This window comes from Cyprinus carpio, chromosome B23 (assembly GCF_018340385.1).
Source record: "Cyprinus carpio isolate SPL01 chromosome B23, ASM1834038v1, whole genome shotgun sequence".
In the NCBI taxonomy this organism is placed as follows: Eukaryota; Metazoa; Chordata; class Actinopteri; order Cypriniformes; family Cyprinidae; genus Cyprinus; species Cyprinus carpio.
This window is the reverse complement of record NC_056619.1, coordinates 7,112,017-7,138,245: the sequence shown is the minus strand read 5'-3', so window position 1 is coordinate 7,138,245 and position 26,229 is coordinate 7,112,017. Positions and strand designations below refer to the sequence as shown.

The 26,229-nt window shown below is 37.7% G+C and overlaps 1 protein-coding gene across 4 annotated transcripts; it reads right to left on the bottom strand.

Annotated features, from left to right (window-relative positions):
• Positions 1-3,287: 3,287 nt before the first annotated feature.
• mybpha (myosin binding protein Ha) lies at positions 3,288-25,476 on the bottom strand. 4 transcript variants are annotated; one of them, XM_042750721.1, is made up of 14 exons: positions 25,222-25,476; positions 23,021-23,065; positions 22,728-22,793; positions 21,781-21,912; positions 20,322-20,489; positions 16,936-17,024; positions 16,657-16,852; positions 16,331-16,470; positions 15,000-15,159; positions 10,350-10,519; positions 7,039-7,225; positions 6,722-6,770; positions 3,754-3,800; positions 3,288-3,518 (listed from the first exon to the last, which is right to left on the bottom strand). In XM_042750721.1, exons 1-12 carry the CDS (start codon positions 25,415-25,417, stop codon positions 6,736-6,738), a joined length of 1,584 nt encoding a protein of 527 aa, XP_042606655.1. In that variant the 5' UTR covers positions 25,418-25,476; the 3' UTR covers positions 3,288-3,518; positions 3,754-3,800; positions 6,722-6,735. The 4 variants fall into 4 exon arrangements, with proteins under 4 accessions (XP_042606655.1, XP_042606656.1, XP_042606657.1 ...); XM_042750722.1 differs by having other exon boundaries at positions 10,350-10,486; positions 25,222-25,474; XM_042750723.1 differs by lacking the exon at positions 23,021-23,065 and having other exon boundaries at positions 25,222-25,474.
• Positions 25,477-26,229: the final 753 nt, after the last annotated feature.

Genomic DNA, 26,229 nt, shown 5'->3' with positions numbered 1-26,229 from the left:
AAGAGTCCACTGCCATTATTAAGTGTACATACCACAATGCATGTGAGAAGAAATCATTGAATAAAGTTATTTTCAGAGCACTCTCAGATTTCCTAATTTGTGTTCCGAAGATGAATGAAGGTTTTAGGATTGGAACGACATGAAGGTGAGTAATTAATGACAGAATTTTCATTTTTGGGTGAACTATCCCTTTAATTGTCAAACTCAAAGAGACTCTTTCACCTAGATATTGTAATATCGAGACTATGTCTGACTCTGTAACCTAAACAAGGAAATACCTTCCAAACCCATTTAAGGGTAATAACTGAATTAATAGCCCCTTTCACACAGTAATACCAGTAAATTGCGCTAAAATTACCGGAACGACTTTACCGGTAAATTCAAAAAGTGAAGTGAAGTGACGTGACATACAGCCAAGTATGGGGACCCATACTCGGAATTCGTGCTCTGCTTTTAACCCATCCAAAGTGCACACACACAGCAGTGAACACACACACACACCGTGAACACACACCCAGAGCAGTGGGCAGCCATTTATGCCGCGGCGCCCAGGGAGCAGTTGGGGATTCGGTGCCTTGCTCAAGGGCACCTCAGTCCTGGTATTGAGGGTGGAGAGAGCACTGTACATGGACTCCCCCCACCTACAATTCCTGCAGGCCCGAGACTCGAACTCACAACCCTTGGATTGCGAGTCCGACTCTCTAACCATTAGGCCACGACTTCCCCCAAAAAATGGACTGTTCACACAGGCAACGTTGTTCCGTCTTTTTTCCAGAAAAACACCATTCACACATCAGTTAAATTAACCAGAAATGACCTCTAAATGGTTGTTCCCTCAAGAACAACACAAGTAATTTTTTCCATCCATCTTACCTCTCTCACTACCTGGAATGTGCATGCACACATTTTACGTCTAACTCAACACCTCGACAAAGTCTAAACTAGCTAATTGACTTCACTGACAATGAGCCAGTTCCCTTCTGCCCTTGAGCATCCTCCTTCCCTGCTGGTCCCATCCCACTGTTTAGATGTTCCAGTCCCATCTGAATTCCTTTCCACTTCACTGGTCTGTTTCGCTGATGATGCTCCCACCCAGTCTGCCACTCCCACCTCCTCCACCCATGCCATCCAGTAATGCGGCCCTGTCTCCACTGCCTACCTTCAGCGCTTTCTTTGATGGCAGTGCCTAGCAGCTTGGATCTGCCTCAGGCTTCCTGTTCACCTGCTCTGCCTTGGTTTGTTGATGCTCTAGCTCCATCTCAAATCTCAAAGCCCATCAATCCACCTCAGTCTGTCTGCTCTGCCTTGGCTCCTCCCTCCCTTGGCTTCAACTGGGGACATTGTCCTTTTGACTCCACCAGGCTCCCTTGTCTCTCTGGCTCCGCCTTGATCAGTCATTTTTCTGCCTTCAGCATGGACTTCTGGGCCTACATCTGCGCCTCATCCCTCTAACCCTTCAGCCCTGTTGGGCTCCTCTTTCTATCCAGCTTTGCCTTGGTCCTTAGTTGCACCGGATTTGCTTTAGTCCTCCTGCACCCTGGCTCCACCTCAGCCACTTGTCACTATGGGTCCACCTTGGCCTCCAGATCCTTCGGTACCAGCTGGTCTCTTCAGTTTTTTGACTCCATCTGGATCTACTGTAACACTCGATGATCTGACAAGTGTTTGCCATCAGTTAGGAAACTGGGTGTGCTATTTTGTGCAATCTTTCATTTGAAAGCCACAATTCTGTGGTTTTTACAACCAGGAAGTATGATCATATTAGCCTGGTTCTGTCAACACAGCATTGGCTCAGTATAAAAACATTGCATATACTTTAAAATCATGCTGATTATTTACAAAGCTCTAAAAGGTTTAGCTCCTCAGTACTTGAGTGATCTCTTATTGCATTATAGTACTTCACATATATTGCAGTCTGAAAATTCTGGCCAGCTGATAAAACCTAGAATATCAAAATTAACTGTGGGTGGTAGATCCTTTTCCTGATTAGTCCCTGGAATTATCATTTTCCTGCTTACCACCTTAACTCCGGAACAAACTTCCTTGCATTGTTCGGAAAGCATACATATTACAGTATGTCAGTTTAAGCTCTGAATGTCAGTGGAGACCGTGGCAACTAGACAAGCCCCTGTAAAGACCTCATCAACAAGAGCCATTGGCTCAGACAGTGACCACGAGAACCAGACAGGTCCCTTGCACAGCCCCTGCGGTCAGCTTCGATTCCATTACCATGTGATGTATGTTGGTTCACCATGTTGGTTCATTTGTTCAGAGGAGAACAGCTTGACTTGACTTAGTTGTTGTTGTCATATTAGAGAGTTTGACTCCTAACCCTAAGGTTGTGGGTTCGAGTCTCGGACCGGCCATACCACGACTGAGGTGCCCTTGAGCAAGGCACGAACCCCCAACTGCTCCCCATGACGCCGCAGCATAATTGGCTGCCCACTGCTCCGGGAATGTGTTCACGATGTGTGTGTGTGTGTGTGTGTGTGTGTGTGTGTGTGTGTGTGTGTGTTCACTAATGTGTGTGTGCACTTTGGTTGGGTTAAATGCAGAGCACTAATTCTGAGTATGGGTCACCATACTTGCCTGTATGTCACGTCACTTTCACTTTCACTTTTTTTTTTTAATATATTTAAATATAGAATTTTTGTAAGGCCTCTAATTGATATATGTGCCAAAGGGAAGTTTTTTTTTCTGTAATTATATAAGTTAATAAATTATCTGTCGTCAGTACAACAAATTAATTTTTAATCATTCATATTTAATCTTTCGCAGATGTGAGTCATGGGTAAAATGATTTTGCAACTCTCCAGTGAAAGGCGTACTGATTCTGTATTAAACCTTATTATGACCAAAGCTAATGCATCACCATTGTTAATCGAGAGACAGAGTAATAGTTTAGAGCATATATGACATTCCACAATATCAGCGAATGGTGAATAGCACACTATTAGCAGTCTATGACTAACGGTGCATATTGTCACCAGTGTTCTTATTAAATGGTTTCATCGGTAGTATATTTGCTGAGAATATCAGTGAAAGATTGTTCAAAAATCTATTTAAAACCTTTGCCTGGGCAGATAAGACCACATATTACATATTCAAACCTGTCTATGCCACTGTTTGGTGTATTAATTCAACCATCCTGCTGGTTTATCAGAAACAGACCAATGATGACAGCATATGATGCAGGACTCAGGCCTATTTAAAACACCTCTGTTTAAGTATGTTAAAAATGGCACGATATCCTTTATCATTTACACTATTATATATAATTTCATAAATATAGTGAGTTTATTCTTTTATTGGAAACACTCAATTACAACAAGGAATTTCAGGAATAAACTACAGTGACACCTGAAACACATGCAACAATATAAAACTAACTTATATGGTGTTGCTACTTTGAAGCAAAATGGGAAAATGGGAAACTATCCAAAGTTAATCACAGAAGCAAGTCGGAGACTTCATTACTGTGCACACATCAGTTCATCCACCCACACCACTGTAAACATCTACGACAAAAAGAGAGAAGAAAGTGTGTCAGATACCAAGAAACGCCACTACCCAGAATTTATCTGTTAAACCACACCACATCTACTGAAACAGCACTAGTGGGCACTTATTGACATTTCTAATAGATAAGGCATGCTGTTATAGTTTTCAGCATCAGGACACAAGTAATACAGTACAGATGATCCAAAATGAAGATGCTTTATGGATAAACAGGGAAACCGTATCTTTTCTCACCATTGTCATTCTACAGAACTGTGTCCTGCTGCTCCTCAACAGGAGAACTGCAAAAGACAAAGACTGATTTTTGACCATTTTCAAGACTAAAAGTACAGCAATATCCAAATTACTAAATTACTACATATACACACAGTACACATACTATGCTGATCAAGAAGTTTCTCACACAGGCTGTATGCAAAGATGAATTTCAAAAAATCTCCTCTATCCATAGTATTGCTTTTTGCAGATAAAAGTTCTCCAGTCTAAATGAAACATGCTCAGATCAAGTACCACTTACAAGCTAAAATAGTCCAAAACAGTCCTGAAAAATAAATAAATAAATAAAGTATATATATATATATATATATATATATATATATATATATATATATATATATATATATATATATATATATATATGTGTGTGTATGTGTGTGTGTGTGTGTGTGTGTGTGTGTGTGTGTGTGGGTGGATTTTGATGTGAGAGGACAAGAGGAGATGGACTTTTTTGCTGAAGGAAGCATTATTATGGCTTATGGAGTTGTAGTTTAGCCAGGAGAAACATAGTATAAAATGTCTTGATGGATTTGTTTCTTACAAGCACACAGCTTTTCACTTCACAAGATGCTAATTTACTGGAGTGGTGTGGGTTACTTGTGGATTATTGTGATGTTTTTATCAGCTGTTTGGACTCTCATTCTGACGGCACCCATTCACTGCAGACGATCCATTGATGAGCAAGTGATATAATGCTACATTTCTCCAAATCTGATGAAGAAACAAACTCATCTACTTCTTGGATGGCCTGAAGGCAAGTAAAATGTAATTTTTGGGTGAACTGTTTCTTTAAACATAACTACCACAAGGATGTGGGTTTTTTCATGCTTGATAAATTACCACCGTCTATCGTTTGGAGCCTGGCTATGTGCAATTTACACAATATATTTTAATTTAAAAACTTAGTGTGTCTTTGGGGGCTGATTGTCAAGTGAAAAAAAAAGGTATAAAACTGTTTTATATTTATATATATATATATATATATATATATATATATATATATATATATATATATATATATATATATATATATATATATATATATATATATATATATAATATATATATATATATTCTTACAGCTCCTAGGGCTTAGGTGTTGTTTGTATGGTATGTTAAACAAGCACAAATATTTCAGTGCTTGGAAACCAAACATACTGTAAGGCGTCAACTTAAGGTGTTGTCCAGCAGTGTGTTTCTGTCAGAAGTTATAGTGATGTGCTGTGTTCCGTTCTTTGCTCTGTGCAAGGCCACAGTTTCATTTTTAGCCCACACAGCCACTAACAGACATCTTTGAGTGTGAGCGGCTAAATTCTCACAGTTTGCAGGCTCCACCATGTAAGGGAGTCTCAGAGGGGGAAACAGCTGCAGTCACATGTCAGAGACTCACTGATAGGCAAGTCAGACATGCAAAGTGTACAAACAGATGTCAGCCATGAAGTTTCATCAGGTTGTTTTAAGCGGGTTTCCACCTCAGGTTGCTGTATTTTGTCAGTTGTAGAATATTACGTGACATTATGTATGTGAGTTTGTTTTAGTTGCATGTTGCAAATGAACCAAGCCTAAATCTATATAAAGTCAAAAAAAAAAAAAAAAAAAAAAAAAAAAAAATTCTGTCTCATGTCTGGTGTTTAAAACCATAACTATTTACTGTCACTTAAACCTCATGCTGCTTATGCCTTTCATAGATATGAGTGGTGAAACAGTGAAACCTTCATGAAAGCTTGGTGTGAATTCAACAGGATTTACAGACCTTTTAAAAACCATGTCACTACATAACAGACATGCTTTAGATGCACATTTAGAATTGTGGGATCAGCCCTTCAGAGTTATTTCAGTATGCAACTGCCACTGCATATACTGATATGAAGGCAAGTAATATTAATATTAAAGTAATATTGCATTGTTTTACCATTAGTGCTAATAATAAATAATAATAATTTAAATTTTTTTGTATTATTTTAAAAGGGTTAAATAATAATTATAATTCCGAGCGCGGAAATGGTACAGGTGACAAGGAGCTTCAGTAGAATGGCAGTGAACTGCGGTCAGATGAGATGTTGTCAGGCCATTTGTCAGTAAACATGAATTTTCCTTTCCTGTCAACCACTATACTGTGCTCATAGTGCGTGCTCTTCAGTCACACACACAAATACGGCAGCGCGCACTGTAGTCTGTTCATATTAAAGTGTGAATGAAACTGTGTCAGATCCACATCAAATACATCAGCGGCAGCTTTTACAGTAATAGCAGTCAAATAACCTAATAACCCAGCTGTTGTGATGTCTGTTAATCAAAGAACAAAAGAAAAAAGAGGAAATCAATAACTTTTGTACAGTAGCTTTAATGATTCATCTATATTTAATTTAGAATTAAGTGTTGATAACGTGCTGTAGGGCACAGGTGAATATGACATTTATTATAATGGGTTTATGTGTAGATTGTTTTAAGTTCAAATTAGAAGTTTAATAAATGTTAAAATTGATAGCTCTCAATTTTAATGTAATGTTGAATGGCTATAGTCAATGGTTAAATACTAGGGAAAAAAAAGAACAATTTCCTAGAGACATCAGTAATATTGGTATCAGTGATACTCACCTTCAGTCATAAAAAAGATGCCACTAAACAAATATTAAAAATATACTGTCTTTATGTTGTTTCTACATTAATTTGAAGATTGAATGGGAAATTATTGCAATATAAAAGTATATTTAAAAACGTTAAAATAAGGTGGGATTAATCATGATTAATTTCAGAAAAAAATGTGCAATTAATTAGTTAATTTATTTTAATCAATTGACAGCAATAATATTTATATGATGCATGCATATATATATATATATATATATATATATATATATATATATATATATATATATATATATATATATATATATACAGATTGAAAAAAAAATTATATACTGACCTGTGCACATAATTTTATTTCCTGTCTTTTTCATCTGGGATGATCACCTCTAGTGAAAGAGAAAAGCAGATGATCATCAGCATATCTCTGTAAACATCCAGTACACACACACGCACACACACACACACACACACACACACACACACATAAATACATGCTTAAAACCAGCTCAAATTAATCATAGTCAGCACAAATAATGCTTGCTTTCCATTCCTCTCCTGGATAAACACCTAAAGGGTCAATGTCACTATAATCAGCTGAAAATGCACCTTGTAGCATTAGCATGTCAAGCAAAGTGCAAACGATCCTGTACTTACGTTTGACCTCTAGCTTACAGGCAACTGTAGCCTCACCAAGGGCATTCTTGGCCCTACAAGTGTAGACGCCACCATCAAAGCTGGATGGTTTGCGGATTTCAAGTGAGCACACTCCCTGGTTGTTGATCTGCCTGTATTTAGGATCATCTCCTATGAGCATCTGATTCTTCAGCCACTCGATCTTAGGCTGCAAACAAAATACATATCATTTCAACTGACGTGACCACAACCAACATTAACATGTAATTCACAATTGGACCATTTAACACATTAACATTCAAACACTCCCTCAATTAAATAAAATAAATTTTAATAAGATGTAATTAATACACAGACAACAAACAGAGAGGCATTTATTAATCCACAGCAATGCTGTCAACTTCTGTAACTGAAGCTATTCCCAACTGCAGTGCTAATGCTCCAGTTGCCTCATTAATTTTATCCCTCACACACACTTAGAGGTGTCATGGTTCTTATATAAAATGTCACACGTCTCATTCACTGAAATTCTGCCTACTCGAGGTTCACCAGCAGGAACAGCATGTTACTGCACCTCATGGGTCAAGTTTACGGAAGCATTTCAGCATTCTGTTAGGACTTTAACCTTATGATGCTAACTGATGTCCCATGGAACTTTTAGCTGGTCTTCCAGTCTGGTCATAGCTCATTTGCAGGCTGGTTTTAGAGGGGGTTTGACCACTTCTTTAGCTGCTCAGACTGAGAGACTAGCTAAAACCAGCCATTTCCATCTTAAACTTCTCACACAGAACAACCACCTGGACAGCAACCAGTCTGGTTTCAGAAGTGGACATTCCAAAATATATAGCCATTCAACATTACAGATTCCAAATCTTCAATACTCATCTTGCTGGATCTGTCTGCTGCTTTTGACAATGTTAACCACCAGATCCTCCTGTCAACCCTTTTGGCAAAGAGTATCTCAGGAACTGCACTTCAGTGGTTTGAGTCTTAAATCTCAGATAGGTCCTTCAAGGTATCTTGGAGAGGTGAGGTGTTCAAGTGGCAACATTTAACTACTGGGGTGCCTCAGGGCTCAGTTCTTAGACCACTTATCTTCTCTGTCTACATGGCATCACTAGGTTCTGTCATTCAGAAACATGGCTTTTCATATCACTTTTATGATGACACTCAACTCTACCTCTCATTCCATCCTGATGGTCTGACGATAGCTGCTCACATCTCATCTTGTCTAACAGACATTTCTTGCTGGATGAAGGACCATCACCTTCAACTCAACCTTGCCAAGACAGAACTGCTTGTGGTTTCACTTAACCCATAGTTTCATTGCAATTTCACCATCCATTTAGGCATAAACCATAACTCCTTCAAAAACAGCCAGAAACATTGGAGTTATGATTGATGATCAGCTGACTGTCTTAGACCACACTGCTAAAACTACCTGGTCCTGTATATTTGCTTTATTCAACATCAAGAAGATCAGACCCTTTCTTTCGGATCATGCTTCATACCTCCTTGTTCAAGCTCTTGTTTTGTCCAGGCTGGACTATTGCAATGCTCTCTTGGCAGTTCTTCCAGCCAATTCTATCAAACCATTACAATTAATCCAGAAGATTAATAATTGATTAATTTTTAATGAGCCTAAAAGAATGCACGTCACACCTCTATTTATCAATTTGCACTGGTTACCAATAGCTGGCCACTGGCTCTACACCCCTTTACCTACTGTACATTTATTACTTCAGACTTATGTGCCCTCTAGAAGCTTCATTCTTCAAGTAAACATTCCATTAATGATCTATCCAAAAGAGGCACAAAATCACTTTCACAGACTTTTACATTAAATGTTCCCTCCTGGTGGAATGATCTGCCCAACTCAATCCAAGGAGTCCTTGGCCATTTTCAAGAATCAGGACTCTCCTGTTGAGTCAACCAGTGGACTTTCACATACTGGCAATATTAACAAGCCAATCACAAATAAGACTGTCCAAGTCATTAATCTGGACAAAAATATGAGCATCATTTCCATTAACTCATGAAAACTCATTCCATTAACTGAGGAACAGTTCCAAGTGCATTTCCACTTGAGCTTGGTCTGGCACAATATGATTACAAACCATTTCTCAGCACAATTCTCAACCATCCTGGTAGAATACTTGTAGCAGGGGTGGAGTTAGGGGCGGAAAAACCATCCCAACAGTTCTGGGACCTAACCTGGCTTCCCCTATGAAAACACCCAGGCTCCACCACTGGCTTGTAATGATGCAATAATGGTTTTGTAGTCTAGTACATTACAGGAGCCTGCTTACTCCAGTGTTTACTTACTGTCCATTATCACACTGTCAAGTACTCTTGTGTCTCAGACATATCCTGATTTTTCAGCACCAAAGTAGAAAAAGAAGGCATAATTGTGTTAACTGACCCGGATAAACATGGAACAGAATGAGGGTGAAAAATAATCTATGGCATCTTTCTATGAAGTGTATCTTGGGGTTCTCTTATGACTTTGAAGGTTATAGGTTTCCAACTCCATCCAAAAAGCTCAAGACACCATGGAACTCTGTTGGTGCCAAATGGAAATTGGGCCCCAGCACTACAAACCAGAGCAAGGACTTTTGAGTGTCACAGTCCTTTATGAGTCCCTGACTGCAAACTCAAAATCTGCCCATGTGTTACTGTATTGCTTGAAGTATGTTGTAAATACTGTAACCTTAGTCTTGCGGAAGCCATTATCGAGTTGTTCTTCTGTGAAACATATCACGTTCTATTGTGGCTTTGAAGGTTTTACATTTTCATTTGCATCCCATTGCAATCAACATGCCCTAGACAGCTCGGACATCTTTGGAACTTTGTTGAAATAGAAAGCAGGTCCCATCACAGCTAGATTTAATGAACAAGAATTTTGGAGTGTCCTAGAAGGCTAACTCACCAGGATTTGCATTCAGCCCAGATTTTGCATCCATCTCAGCTGTTCTCGAAACTTGATTCTCTATCCCCCTCCTTGGGAATGACAAGCTAACACAGTCTCCACATGACTGTCTAGCAGCTGGCCTCCTTGGTCAGCAGGAACAGCCGGCACTGGGCTTTTTGTACCTTATGACTACAGCTATTGGTATAATTAACCTATTTATTGAGCTTGAACTCAAGGATGTTTGGATATGTTGATACCATCATTGGATTATTAACAGCTGTTGTTGAATTACAGTGATACTCATCCAGAAGTATATTTGTAGCAATACATCAGCTAATTCTTGGCTACAAACATCTAGCCATGATAGACAACATGGAAGAAGGACAAGGAGGACTATACCAAATCAGCAGATGATCCGTACCTTTGGACTGCCTCGCACTGCACATAGTAGTTTTGTGGTGTAGCCCACAGTGGCAGCTCTGTTGCTGAGAGGTGCTGTGAACTTGGGAGCCTCGCTGAAATCGTGCTCCTTGTACTCCAGTGGTTTGTAGACAATACCTACAGGACAAGGGACAACAACCTCAGCCGGGACTGACAGTTGTGCAGAGTGTATAGCTGTTACATGGCATTAGGGATGGACGATTGGACACCCATGCACGATTGGACACATGGCTTGCAGGAAAAAATAGTAGGCTAAATTGTGCGCACAATTTACTTATTAAAATTTATAAATTGTGCACACGATTTAGCAATTAGAGGGAACAGAATAGTAATTGTGTGCACATTCTAGTACATCGAGGGAACAAATTATTTTTTTCTTGCATGTCATGTGCGGGGCTCCGTAGGGATGTGCAAAACTACAGGTTTTAAAAAGCGATTGGTGGGTTCCTAGTCGGCTAAATAGAGCCCCAGTCGGACCATAAGCGGACAGCAAAAGATGTCCGTCTGAATGTTTTTATTTGTAGCAGCTATGAATTTAAGGCATGGTTGTCCAATCGTGCTCCTGGAGGGCAACCATCCTGCAGAGTTTAGCTCCAACACATGTAGTCCACTTGAAGGAGTGAATGAAAACAAGCAAGGGGACTCTGAATGTGCTGGAAATGCTAGACACAGGAATTTATTCTGACAGTGCATGCATCTAGCTGTTGAATGTACATTGGTTGTAGACCGATTACTGAAGTGCATTATGGGATTTAATGAGTGCACTCAATAATGTTCACTATGGTCTTGGACACCACTAAAAATGGCAGTTCCCTCAAATAGTGGCCTATATATGAGTATAGTGGGCAAAGTGCCCTAAATAAGGGCACGGGGGCAATTTTAGACAGCCTTTAATTAGCTGGTTCAGGTGAGGATTGGAGCTAAAATCAGCTGGATAGTAAATCTCAATGGACAAATTTGCCTAGCTCTGCTTTAGCTGTTATACAGTTTGCATGATTATCGGTGAATCATTCTCTTCTGCCCTTAAATCAAGGGTGTCCAGTCTTGCTCCTGAAGGGCTACCTTCCATGAGCTAAAGCATAGCAAGCTGCATGATGCTAATTAAAGCATTCCAGCTAAACATATTAAAACTAAAATAAAGAGAATTCGAAGTAAACTAGTCAACCTGACTGTAGTTTGTTGGGTGACTAATTGAATAGTTGACCATTGTGATTCATCCCTAATTAGAATTTATATGAAATTAAGGCAGTGCATAGCAAAAGGCCTTGTGTTTGCAATGCTTTTGAAATTACAGGATGGAACAGAAATTTAAAACAGGCTGTAAGTTAAGAAACGTAACCAGTTCAGTGTCCACTGCCTCGGTGTAACAGTTAACTGATCTTATATAAACTCATGTCTAGAGCTGACTGATGCATGTTGCTAAATTATTGTCAGTTTTGCAACACTGCAGCATAATCCATGTTATGCAGATCCCATGTAGCTCTGATGTGAAGAATGAGAACTGTCATTAGCACTCAAGGCAGAGCCAAGTCTTATCTTCACACAGTGAGTACACTTATGTGCTGTCACCGTTTGCTGCCAACAAAATGGCCTCATGTGTTTACAGTTCACTAAGTATCATTTATTAATATCAATTATGTCAATTAATGTTAAGTTAAATTGTAGGCTGTTTGCAGTTGCCATGCAGTGTAACAACTTGGAACATTTACTATTGACTGTGAGGTCGTTCGTGCATTTATGTGCCTTATGGAGTCAGAACTACATTACTACATTGTGAGAAACAGTAAGGTCTGTTCAAGGTCTGTTTACTTCTGTCTGCCGTCAGCATTGTTATGGTTTGCATCTTGCTTTGGACTTGACTGACAGATTGGTACTCTGGCATTCACCAGCTTCATGCTTTCTTACAATATCTCTTTTTTCAACTTTATGTCTGCTTATTGTACATATAAAATACAAGAATTTTATATCAGTAGTACTATATTCATAATAGTGGCCAAACAGTCTGATTACATCTACCAATGTCTGTCTGTATGAGGTGACATTAAAGTTGTAACTTTAATAAGAAATATATATTTATTTTTATACAGTGAAGAATATGCAGCGTTTTTATACATTTTATGACTTTATACAATGTATGTAGCATTTCTTAATAATTAGTATTAAATTACTCCATTTCTACTAATCAACAACTACCTCTAATCTAATAAATACCTTTAAACATGCCAACAGTAGTTTTTTGTGATACTGACATTGGTATGTTGTTACCATGATATAAAACAGTGATGCTGGCACTGGTGACAAGAATTATGAATTTTTTATAGTATAATTTATATATATATATATATATATATATATATATATATATATATATATATATATATATATATATATATATATATATGATAAAGACCTTATTTAAAGCAAAACTATCTACAAACCCAATTCCAACAAATGTTGGGACACTGTACAAATTGTGAATAAAACCAGAATGCAATGATGTGGAAGTTTCAAATTTCAATATTTTATTCAGAATACAACATAGATGACATATCAAATGTTTAAACTGAGAAAATGTATCATTTTAAGGGAAAAATAAGTTGATTTTAAATTTCATGGCATCAACACATTTCAAAAAATTTGGGACAAGGCCATGTTTACCACTGTGTGGCATGCATTCTTCTTTTTATAACAGTCTGCAAACGTCTGGGGACTGAGGAGACAAGTTGCTCAAGTTTAGGAATAGGAATGTTGTCCCATTCTTGTCTAATACAGGCTTCTAGTTGCTCAACTGTCTTAGGTCTTCTTTGTCACATCTTCCTCTTTATGATATGCCAAATGTTTTCTATGGGTGAAAGATCTGGACTGCAGGCTGGCCATTTCAGTACCCGGATCCTTCTTCTACGCAGCCATGATGTTGTAATTGATGCAGTATGTGGTCTGGCATTGTCATGTTGGAAAATGCAAGGTCTTCCCTGAAAGAGACGACATCTGGATGGGAGCATATGTTGTTCTAGAACTTGGATATACCTTTCAGCATTGATGGTTCCCTTTCCAGATGTGTAAGCTGCCCATGCCACACGCACTCATGCAACACCATACCATCAGAGATGCAGGCTTCTGAACTGAGCACTGATAACAACTTGGGTTGTCCTTGTCCTCTTTAGTCCAGATGACATGGCGTCCCAGTTTTCCAAAAAGAACTTCAAATTTTGATTCGTCTGATCACAGAACAGTTTTCCACTTTGCCACAGTCCATTTTAAATGAGCCTTGGCCCAGAGAAAACGCCTGCGCTTCTGGATCATGTTTAGATATGGCTTCTTTTTTGACCTATAGAGTTTTAGCCGGCAACGACGAATGGCACGGTGGATTGTGTTCACCGACTATGTTTTCTGGAAGTATTCCTGAGCCCATGTTGTGATTTCCATTACAGTAGCATTCCTGTATGTGATGCAGTGCCGTCTAAGGGCCCGAAGATCACGGGCATCCAGTATGGTTTTCCGGCCTTGACCCTTACGCACAGAGATTGTTCCAGATTCTCTGAATCTTTGGATGATATTATGCACTGTAGATGATGATAACTTCAAACTCTTTGAAATTGTTCTCTGAGAAACTCCTTTCTGATATTGCTTCCACTATTTTTCGCCGCAGCATTGGGGGAATTGGTTGGTGATCTTCTGCCCATCTTGACTTCTGAGAGACACTTCCACTCTGAGAGGCTCTTTTTATACCCAATCATGTTGCCAATTGACCTAATAAGTTGTAAATTTGTCCTCCAGCTGTTCCTTATAGGTACATTTAACTTTTCCGGCCTCTTATTGCTATCTGTCCCAACTTTTTTGGAATGTGTAGCTCTCATGAAATCCAAAATGAGCCAATATTTGGCATGACATTTCAAAATGTCTCACTTTCAACATTTGATATGTTATCTATATTCTATTGTGAATAAAATGTAAGTTAATGAGATATGTAAATTATTCCATTCCTTTTTTACTCACAATTTGTACAGTGTCCCAACTTTTTTGGAATCGGGTTTGTATATTGTGATATATTGTTACCGTGACATAAAATTACAAAATAAAAAGTATAAAATTTTGGTCATATCGCCCACCCCTAATGAATGTTTGTGTATTTTTATTGATAGGTTATATATTTTCTTTACATATGAGCCCCTGTCCCCAAGAAACTCTCTGCACATTTGATTAATTTTAATAACTTTATAACTTCAATGTAACTGAAAAGTACATTGAAGCATGGCAGCTGGTTTATGCTGGTTATGTGATGGTTTAAACGGGTCATGTGCTGGTCCTAAGCAACTAGCTACTGCTCAGGACCAGCTCAGACCAGCTACCATGCTTCAAAGCATACCTAACCAGCATATGCATTTTTTATTATTATTTTTTTTTAACAGGGTAATTTGCTACATTGCTTGGCAACAGCAAACAGATAATAGCTAGCATAGTGAATGAACATGGGTGTATTTTATTATATTACTTATGCTGCCAGCAATAAGGCACTCAAGGCCATACTTAAAATTTTTTACCACCACTAAAATATGTTTGGGTTAATTTTACTTAATGAAAGAAGTCTGAAGTGCTGTAGAGTTAAAACAATGAGTTGTTGTGATCTTACCTGTTTTCTGAATATGAGCAGCATCTTTTGTTACAGCAGCAGTCTCACTCCTTCCAACCTTGTTTTCTGCAAAAACTCTGAAGGTGTATGTATTTCCCATCACAAGGTCAGAGACTGTAGCGTTCAGCCTGTGGAAGTGCTCCAAAACCATCAACCACTCCTGCCAAAAACAGCAATCCTCTCAGTATTTTCTTTTAGCAGATATACTGTATGCATTTAAAAAGAGAGGACAGAATGATAGGATAGTGATAGAACTGAATGTTGGCTTTTAATCAATTTTGAACAAGACTGAAAATATTTCTCTGTGGGTTTCATCCAGTAAATAGATCGTAAACAAGCAGATTTTCATTACAATGTTAAATATCAACAAGAACCAGTTGTGGTTTTGCCTAAAGTGTGTTTACATGATTAGATGTGTTTCTGTACTTTATGTTCTCTGCACATCTTGTATTCACATCAAGCTAGCTGTTTAGTATCATTCACATCATGACAGTGAGAGTTATGAGATGTCATCATAGAGCTCTCTCTCTATCTGTCAGCACTTTACACCTTCCCAACCTGATGATCTCCTGCCAAGAAGTCATCTGACCCATGCCTCGAACACCCAGATACAAACTTATAGATAGACACGTCATGTCCATATTCAGTGTCTCAAGACTCTTCATTTAGATTTACAGGTCTGACAGGTGGCTAAATTAAGCCTCGCTGAAGTATGACGATATACATGCTAAAAAATAATAACAAAAAAAAAAAGGCCTAGAGCATCACATCTTAATTTGTGTTCTGAAGATGAACAAAGGTCTTACAGGTTTGGAACGACATGAGGGTGGGTAATTAATGACATAATGTTCATTTTTGGGTGAACTATACCTTTAAGGATATGATTTAAGCTCTGCAAATTACTAGTGCAATTTTATTGAAACTTGTTTTTTTCAGTGTGGGATACTGATAAAAATAATACTAAACTAAATTTACCCATTGTGAAATATGTTTGGGAAATACTCACTGTGTAGATTTCTATTGAAAATTCAGAATTTTGCCCACAAAAATGTGTATGTTTGATGCAGCTGAGAAGATCTTAGATATGGGACAGATCATAATCTCCATTTGGGGGCAGGAATCCCAACATGTGATGTGTTTCATTTCACACTGTTATTTTAGATACCAGTTTCTCAAATGTGCAATTTTTCTCACCCTCAAATAAAACTGTTCCTTAAATAAAAAGGGAAGTGCTGTTAATTTTCCGAGTGGGGAACTAATACTGTAGATGAAGTGCTGACATATATTTCTTGTTACTGGCAACATTAGCATGACAGTAGGCAGTTACTTACTCCAGTTTTCTTGTCGGCCTTCTGAATGGTGTAACCAGTGATCTCAGTGTTGCCGTTGTCTTTGGGAGCGGTCCATTCCAGAGCTGCATTGAAGCCCCAAGAGTCCACTAGCTTGACAGAGGCAGGAGGACCGGGCAGATCTATACACAGATGGCCGAGCATTAAAAATGATTTAGCTTTCTTAGTATAGATCATTTTACACTGTGAGGTCTTACTTGGTCAACAGAGGTGTCAAGGTATGAACTAAGAATGAAAACAGGACACAAATAGACAAGGTCCAAGAAGAGCACTGAAACAAATGGTCTCTTGATCATAGCGCGTCTCACCGACAATCTGAATTATGAGGCTAGCCTTGTCCTCGAAGCTGTCGACCTTCACGGTCATCTCATAGCTGCCGGAGTCTTCTCTCTCAGACTTGCGGATGAACAGGATGCTATCCTTGTCGCTGTTGCGGATGTTTACCTTCTTCGTATCCAAAGGCTGGCCATCCTTGGTCCATGATATCACAGGTTTAGGTTTGCCCTACAAAACAGAGAATTATGAAACATATCAGAGCCTGCAGTGAAAGTACAGCTCTGTTTGCCATAAAAAAAATCTGAACTTACAATGAACGGGATGACAAGATTGATCTGTTCTCCAACATGCTTGACACATCTTGATCGCAGGGCACGGGGCAGGCGGACCTTGGGCCGATCTAGGGAAAAAAAAAGAAAAGAAAAAAAAACCCACAAGAGCAATTTTAGATGCACAAATTGCATGTTTATTTAGATTTCCATTATTTAGATTTAGAATATGGTCTTAGTTTGAAATAACACAAACTTCTAAAATGAACACTTTTCCTCAACTTGAACAAGAAAAAAAAGAAAAAGTGACACTCGTCCATGCAGTACTCACTGTCACAATGTTAAGCTCAAAGTATACTTCAGTTTTATGTGTACGTTTGCATGTTGTAAATATAATTATTAGCATAATATGTGAAGTGTCTTGTTCTAATTGTCTGATCTTGTTTTCAGGGTCTAAAAAGAAATGGATGCAACGGAAGAACACCAACAATAAACTAAACTAAAAAAAACCCAACATCTGTTGATGGGTGCTTGTGTGAGGCGGTTAAGAGATAAGAGAAGTGTGAAAACATTTCTATTGGAAAGACCCTCTGGACAGAAATAGTGAAGAAACTGGATGAAAATAAACCTTTCTAGCACGTGTGAAACGCCTATGTTTGAGCACACTATCAGCTCTCTTAAAAATAAAGCTTCTTTATTTGCAGCTATGGTTTCATGAAGACCTTTAAGCATTCATGGAACCTTTGCAATTCACAAAAAGTTTCTTTAGATTATTAAAATGTTCTTCACACTAAGAAAAAAAAAAAGCTTTTAAAAGCCATTCACTTAAAGGTTCTTTGGGAACCTCTATTTTTAAGAGTGAAATAGAGATGACATATAGTAGGCCATACCATGGAAATTAGTTACAGTAGCAGTTTAGCAAGTCAGTGTTTTTTTAGGGGGGGCTGGGGGTGGTTAAATGCCTGAAATAAGTTTTGCATTTAACACAAGCTGTGGATATTTTCACATTTTGTCTGTGACATAAAAGTCAAGATTAATACCCCACTGTGATGTTTTTTCAAAGCTTGAAGTGATTTTTCCAACAAGTGTCTAAATACTACATATGACCACTATGGGACTTTTTTATTTGTTTTGTTGTTGATTGTTTGTTGTTTGGATCAAATCCTTCTACTATAGTAATAGTTCATAATATATTAAAAAATAAATACTGGATAAATCCAGCATGTGCGTAAATAAAACACTTTCAATTTTTACTTTCTCTCCCTGAACAACCATGTGTCAGCCAGAATGTGCCATTGACCTCTCTGATCTAAATCTCTATTGGCTGTTCTCTCACAGCACAACTGTTACTATCAGAGTACAGCTTCCCAAATCTATAGCCCTCCAGACCTCTAATCCTCACTTCCCAGGACTCCAAAGAAACAAGTTCATTAATTATGACAATAAACAACTGACACCTGTGGAGCGACACACGTTGCTGATCCAGAGCAACTGCTGACCTGCTGACACACTGCTTGATGGGACTCTGAGTGCTCAGTTGGCTTTGAAGGTTCACATTCAGCTCACCTTCAGCTTACCTTACAATACCTGACCAAATTACCCCAAAGCCTGTGCTAGTACGTGTGAAAGACCTCATCCTTGTTCTTCAAACCCTTTTTACAGTCACTGTTCTCATATGTAATCTTGTGTGATGTCTTGAATCACTGCCATCCACCACATCATCCACCTGCTAAACCCAAATGGATGAACAGTCTGTTCTCTTTGAATCTCTAAGCCAACAGCCAGGCTTGTTTGACCTCATTACAACATTACGTAACAAGAATCATTTTATTCCAGGATCTTATTTGGGTTATTAATAATAAGATAAAAATGATGTTTGGTTAAAATGGTCCTAAGATTACAGTGGCTTGTAGATGCACAACACAATGGCCACAAGGGGGCATGTTGACCTGGAAAATATAAACACACATTAACACACACACAAACACACGCACACACACACACAGACACACACACGTATATATATATATATAAATAAAAAAAAATATATATATATATATATTAGTGCTATCAAACGATCAACTGCAATTAATCGCATCTAAAATAAAATCTTTTGTTTACATAAAAAATGAGTGTGTACTATGTATATTTATTAATTTATATAAATACAAACACATGCATGTATATATTTAAGAAAAATATGTTATGTTTATATATGAAATATATTTATATATAATATAAAGTATAATAATCAAAATATATAAATGTAAATGCATATGTTTGGCAGCACTATAGATACATTAATTTATTTTAAATTATTATATATTTAAAAAATATATTTCATAACAAAAATAATAAAATATTTAAAATAATTTCATATTGAAAATACAAATGTATAAGTAAAGAATTAACAACATTTTAAAGGGAGATAGTTCACCCCCATTCTGTCATCATTTACTTTAAGGAACATTATAGTTTATATTATAAGAAAATGGAAGTAAATGGTAACCAAAACTGTTAGGTTTTAAAACACTTATACATATCTTGAATATATTTTGGTTTTAAATATATTATTCTATGTTATGCAGAAGAGAGAAAGTCATACAGGTTTGAAAAACATAAGAAACTTATGACAGAAATAATTTATGACAAATGAATTGTTTGCTCTTTATGTTGATTATTTATGCAATAATATATTGCCATATAATAATTTTCACCTTTTAACAGTTAATGTAGAATCACTCTTGAGAATACTGCATTACCCCATATTAAAAAAAAAAAACTGTCTTGATCCAACCAAATAATAACTGTTTTACTTGCAAGGGTTATAACTATAGTAATAAATGAGTCAAGGTCAAGTTCCCCTAATGAAAGTGTTGAAGTGCAAGGGCAAAGAACCAAGCATTGAATATAAACACGTCTTGACCCTGCACCTGTCACCAAAGTCATACTAGCAACGAAAGCAGTTCATATGATCCTTTGATAAAAAATCTTTAAAAAACACATTTATATAAGTACCTTCGCTCTATTTAGGAGATAAATGTATGTGTTTACAGTGTTCCTCAGCTGTGAGCTCAGATTGCACTGACAGTCTTAGGTCTTTATGTTTATAATTTAAATGCTAATGAAAGCTCTTGTCGGCACAAACCAATGGGATTTATATACCCACAGCTGTTGAACCCATTGAGGGCAGGAGAGGTTGGCTAGCTAGCACTTCCACCGCTCCCCTCGCGGTGGGGAAACACATACTGTCATCTGAGCTCACGCAGTAAGCCACATGAGCCAGGGCTCAGAGAATACACTCAAAATGTATAACACTATGAAGTAATCAGTGTTTGAAGTAATCAGACCCTTGAAGTAACCAGAGTCGTCCCTTCACTTTCATCTGTCCCCCACACATGCAGGTCTAACAGTGCACAGACACTCACCCACGACCTCCCGGACGGTGACGGGCTGAGCCAAAGCGACGGGCTCACTGCGGCCTCCGGCATTCACCGCCACCACACGAATGTTAAGTAGGTCTCCGGTTGTCAGGCCGCTGATAACAAACCGGTTGTACGTGATGAGCTCTTTATTGGCAAGCACCCATTCAGAAGCTGTATAGTGTAAAAATGGACAGATGACGAGAACTTATGAGATTTAAATCCTCCTAGAGATCTGAACAAAAGTACACTCATAAATATATTTATATATAAGAACATATAACTGGTTATAGACTGACCAGCCCCGTACAAAAATGAAAAGAGTGATATTGCAGTATATGTTACCTATAAGGCACTTTATAATTTTCACATATGTACATTCTCTGGGTAGCTGAAGATATAAGATCATAAAATCACCATAGTAAAATATGTATTTGTACATATGCATATGATTGTTTTATATGGTATTATATGGTAGCAACCATATTTCAGCATTTATATATACAACTTTAACAAAAAATGCAAATTAAAACAACATATATACAAAAAAAAAAATCTGTATGTTTATATATGTTTTTTTGTTATTAATTTTTAAACATGTCAATTATTTATATTTACTTATATAATATAAATGTTTATTGACAGGATTTAGGATGGATATACATGAACATGACATATATCTCTTTTTTTATAGGTTAGATATATGTGCTATTTGAAATTGTTTCAATTATTTTTACTTCATATGATGATATGTTTCATATATGGTAATTTAATATATGTATATAATAGTAATAAATAAACTTTTGACAATATAAACTTATATATAGTATTACAATGTTCATAGAACTTAATATAACTAGGAAATAAAGGGTATATTTAACTGCAGTTTGACAATTTGAAATATTAATGGAAAAATGCTATATTCCATGTACAATTAAAAATATATATATTTTAAGCAAATATATAATTTTGCGCTAAAAAAAAAAAACCACAGCAACATATCAAATCCACTAGTAAAGGCAAAAGGTGATTATAAATTATGCATTACATTATTTTGATAATACATTTTACATCCTTAAAAAATTTAAACCTAAAATCTCGTTGTTTATAATAAAAACTTGTGGATGTTATGCGTCAACAACCCAGTTAAACATCAAATATGAATTTCCCAACAGACTAGTGGTGATGTCAATATACATCCACAAATCTAAATGTGGGGTGTGCAGATATGGTGACAGTTGGTTGAAAGCATCCCTTCCTAATAGGGAGACCTAGAGGAGCTGGCTATAAATCAGTCTGTGGTGACATCTCAAAGACAGGTGCTATAACAGACTGTCATATAACCCACTTTTCTGATGACATCTGATAGTTCAACATGGTTCAATTTCAAGAAGAAGGCACGATGATTGAAACACTATCCCTCAGCCTAAAGAGTTTATCAGCAATACTGAGAGAATATACGCACATCCTTCCTTGCAGTATTCCACAGTATATCCATCCAGCCCAGAGCCAGTATTCTCCGGGGATCTCCACTTAAGAGTGACTGAGGTATCATTGACATCATCCACACTGAGGTTCTGAGGGGCACTTGCGGGCACTGCACATTCATTAGAGACATATATACAATAAATTCATAGAAGAAAAACACATGCATTTCTTCAGTATTGAAAATATTAAAAGAAAGATATGATGGATGGATAGATGGATTTATTGATTGATTGGGTAGATGGATGGATTGATAGAGCAGATGAATGGATGAATAGGTGGGGTTGATTGGGTGGATGTATTGATTGGGAGGATTTGGTGGATGGGTGTGTGGATGAATGGGTGGATTTGTGGATGATGGATTGTTTGGGCTGATGGATGGATGAATGAGTGGGTAGATTGGGTAGATGGATGGGTGATTGGGCAGATTCAAGGATAGATGTATGGATGGATAGAGTGATTGATTGATTTATTGTTTGGGCAGGTGGATGGATTGATATGAATGGATGAATAGGTGGGGTCAATTTTGTGGATGGAGATTGGGCGAATGGATGGATGGGTAGGTGAGATTGGGTGGATGGACGGATTGAGTGGAGGGATTGATTGGGTGGATTTGGTGGATGTGAGCATTGAATAGATAGATGATTGAGAGGATTCGTCGATAGGTAGATTCTTTAGGTGGGTGGATGGATGGATGGGTAGATTAATGGATGGAAAGATGAATGAGTGGATAGATTGGGTGGGTGGATGGATGGGTAGATTGGGTGGATGATTGATTGACTTAGGGGATGGATGCATTGGGTGGATGACTGATTGATTGGGTGGGTGTGGGTATTTATGGGTGGATGGCTGAATGGGATGGAGGGATGGATGGATGCTTGGGTGGGTGGGTGTTGAATGGATGGATTTGGTGGATGGATGGTTTACCTGCTGGAGGAGGTGGTGTTGGTGCTTTAGGTGGCTCTTCTACAGGGGCAGCTTCAGCAGGAGCAGCTGATGAACAAATATGCAGGAATATTAGGATTCAGAGTTTGATTCATTCACATGCATCAATGATTTCAATGCTATATGTCAATAAAATCAAAACAACACAATCAAAGCATTTGAGAATGAGCTTTATGAATTTTCTTTTTCTGATGGGTGTATCTCACATTATAAAGTGTATAGATCCAAACTGAAATGGAACATTTAAAACTCATGACTAAACCAAAATGATGTAACCACAGCCGGAGCATCAGTGGAGGGAGCAGCTTCCTCAGCAGGGCCTGATAGCAAATCATTAGACTTCCATTAGCGCAGCGCCACTCTGGAGAGTTCACTAGATTAGTACTGATTATAAAAAGCATTTTTTTTTTTTTTTTTTTTTTAGTAATGGTAGTTTAGCGTCATGGAGCAACAGTTGCAGCTATACTTACTTACCGTAACCTAACATCCTAACATAACCTCCCCCTCATGCAGTGGTCACACTGGTTTCCTTGGCAGCAACTGAAGACGTTAATGAGTCAGGTGAAAAGTCACGCCATTTTATTTCAGCATGCAGTGAGGCATGCTCATCAACCACAGCCTGTTCTAGTAATGGCAGACATCACGCATTCTTGGTGATCAGTGGTTTTTGCACTCAGCAGGCCATCAGTTTCCTGAAGATGCAGCATTTCCTCTGATAGATGACGGCTTGATGAATCAGTCTTTGTAAAATGATGAAATAAGAACAATGTTAAGGTGTCAAAATTGGCAAAGAGATCAAACAAAATGCAGAAGGGGAAATGAGTTTGTTTTGGGTTAATGTAAAATTTGAAAACTGAAAATTAAATGTGATTTACATATTGTACAGGGGAGAAGATAAAATGTTATTTGTACACTTATGCAAAACCTAAATCATTTCAACAGGGTAATAATCATTCATATAGTCTATGCTGAGGTTCCGTCTCAAGGGGCAGCAGTTTAACCCTGAGCAGCAGGGGCAGAGGCTAGTGTTACATGTTAAATAAATGTTAGAAGATGTTAGTTACACGTTAGAGGAAGGTATAAATTACAATGCTGTTGTAAGACAAGGTTCAAGGATCAAATCACAGGTGCTTCCTGTTCAACTCATTTGCTTCTGAGGAAACACGGGGTTAGACACATATTAGGGAAATTTCTACACACATCTATAATAATTAGTATATTTAGTTTTGTAATAGTTCAGGCTATCTATTATAAGTAATTATTGTAATGCCGACACCTTAGTTAACTTTTTACAAGAACTTATCTTCTAGCATTATGTGGATTTGTAGAAAATTCAGTTTTCCTAAAAATATAATAATAATAAAAAAAACGCTGCACAAAAAGGACGTTTTATTCTTATAGCCTTAGTCTCTGCCAAAAATAATAGATTCTATAAAATAAAACTTTAGTATTTTGATATACTATTAGACACTTGCAAGTAGTTAGTAAATTAATAAATATATTATATGCTACCAGTAAAAAAAAAAATCAACATTTATTTTATAGAATTTTTTTCATTATATATTATTCATTACAATTTTGCAGCAACTAAATAGTATATATATAGCCTATATATATAGCCTATATATATATATATATATATATATATATATATATATGTACATATACACACACGCATACACACACATGTTTGTTTTTGTGAAAAGTGTGGACATCCCATAGGTGTAATGGTTTTTATACTGTACAAACTGTAAATTCTATCGCCCTCACAGGAAACTTAGTGCATTTTTACTTTCTCAAAAAAACTCATTCCGTATGGTTTATGAGTGTTTTGAAAAATGGGGACATGGGGTTATGTCCTCATAAGTCACCCTCTCCTTGTAATACCTGTGTCATACCCATGTCATTATACAAAGTTGTGTCCTGATGTCACAAAAACACGCACACACACACACACGCACGCACGCACGCACACACACACACACACACACACACACACACACACACACTATATATATATACACACACACACACACACACACACACACACACACACACACACACACAATACAATCTAAAAATAAAAACTCATTGTTGAATGAGAAAACTTAAATATTAGTAGGCTATCTCAATAAACAGCACTGGTAAATAACACTCTAAAATAACTTTGTAGTAACTGGTGTTTTGGCAGATTACCATGGTAAATGATAAACGTGTCAGACAGTAGCGCATGTAGTTCATTAGAGGGCGTGTGTGAGTCCTCGACAGAACTGATGATACTTTTATTCTTTCATTCAAATAACAGCTGATAGACGTCCAAGAACAAAAGCATTTATAACCGTTAAGGTGAGTAGAAATTTTACAGTTTACATTAAAGTGCGACGAATTGTTCTTTTAAATGAGATGTTGTTAGGGTTAGGCACACTTTGAGGTATGTGTTGTTTAAATAAAGAGCGGCGTTCAGATGCGTCGATACCTTCAGGAGCAGGTGCCTCGGCAGCGGGAGCGGTTTCCTCCACGGCCGCTCCAGCGGAAGCTTCTACCGGCGCCGCTTCAGCGGGAGGCGCCTCGGCGGGGACAGCCTCGGGCACGGGCGCCGGCTCTGCTGGCGTCTCCTCTTTTGGAGCAGCCTTCTTGGCTGACTTTTTGATAGGTGCTGGTTTGGCTGGCATGATGCTTGGGAAAAACTCAACAGGACGGCCGGTCTTTGAAATGACAATGTCTTTTGGGACGTTCAATTTATACCGCCTCTGAGTATGGACCTTCGAGACTCCTCCTCTTCTTTAAATAGCCTTGATAAATCTGGTCTTTCTTATCAACTCAGGGATAACCCTAAACGGGTCTCACCTCATTACTCAGACTAATAGTATTGCTTAACTCAGTAGGCTATCATATAGCTTAGGCCTATTTCGTGCCTTAATATTTCTGATTGTTCTTTTACTTAACTTTTCTCATTTTTAATATCACTTCTCAATGTCTTGAATTTAATCCAAGTTTTTTTTTTTTTTTTTTTTTTTTATTTATTTATTTTTATTTGGCGCCCTCTTTTGTCTAAAATTGCAAACGCAAAGTGCGGTCTGTACTGACGTTACAAAATTTAGGCAGCAGAGGGAGACAAACCTCAAAAAGAATTTTATAATAGGAACACATGAGTTGAGAATTTAGTGATGAAAAAATACAAACAGCTGTCATGTTTTGTATGCTGGTTCAAGGTTGGCATCATCTGAGGTCCTCTGGGGGGTTGGCATCATCTCTTCTCAGGTGTTCGGTCACCTCAGATCTTCTTAAGGGATGAGTCCAGACCATAGACTGTAAAAAAATATGGACGTAGTGTCCGTGACGTCATCCATAGACTCCTCAATAGCGGTTTTGAAGCTCAAAGTGTGCAGAAACGGATGAGTTATAAAAAAATTCACCCCCCTCACAGTTGTCACAAAGGGCAAAATTAGCAATATAGACCAAAATCATTTTTTGAACCAGGCTG

Bases quoted from the DNA above. Each gene is read 5' to 3' on its own strand.
- mybpha (XM_042750721.1), bottom strand. From the start codon at position 25,417: ATGCCAGCCAAACCAGCACCTATCAAAAAGTCAGCCAAGAAGGCTGCT. The intron at 21,913-22,727 runs GTAAACCATCCA...ATGAATGTGCAG, and splicing joins AACACCACCTCCTCCAGCAG to TGCCCGCAAGTGCCCCTCAG. The intron at 6,771-7,038 runs GTAAGTACAGGA...CTCTTTCACTAG, and splicing joins CTGTAAGCTAGAGGTCAAAC to AGGTGATCATCCCAGATGAA.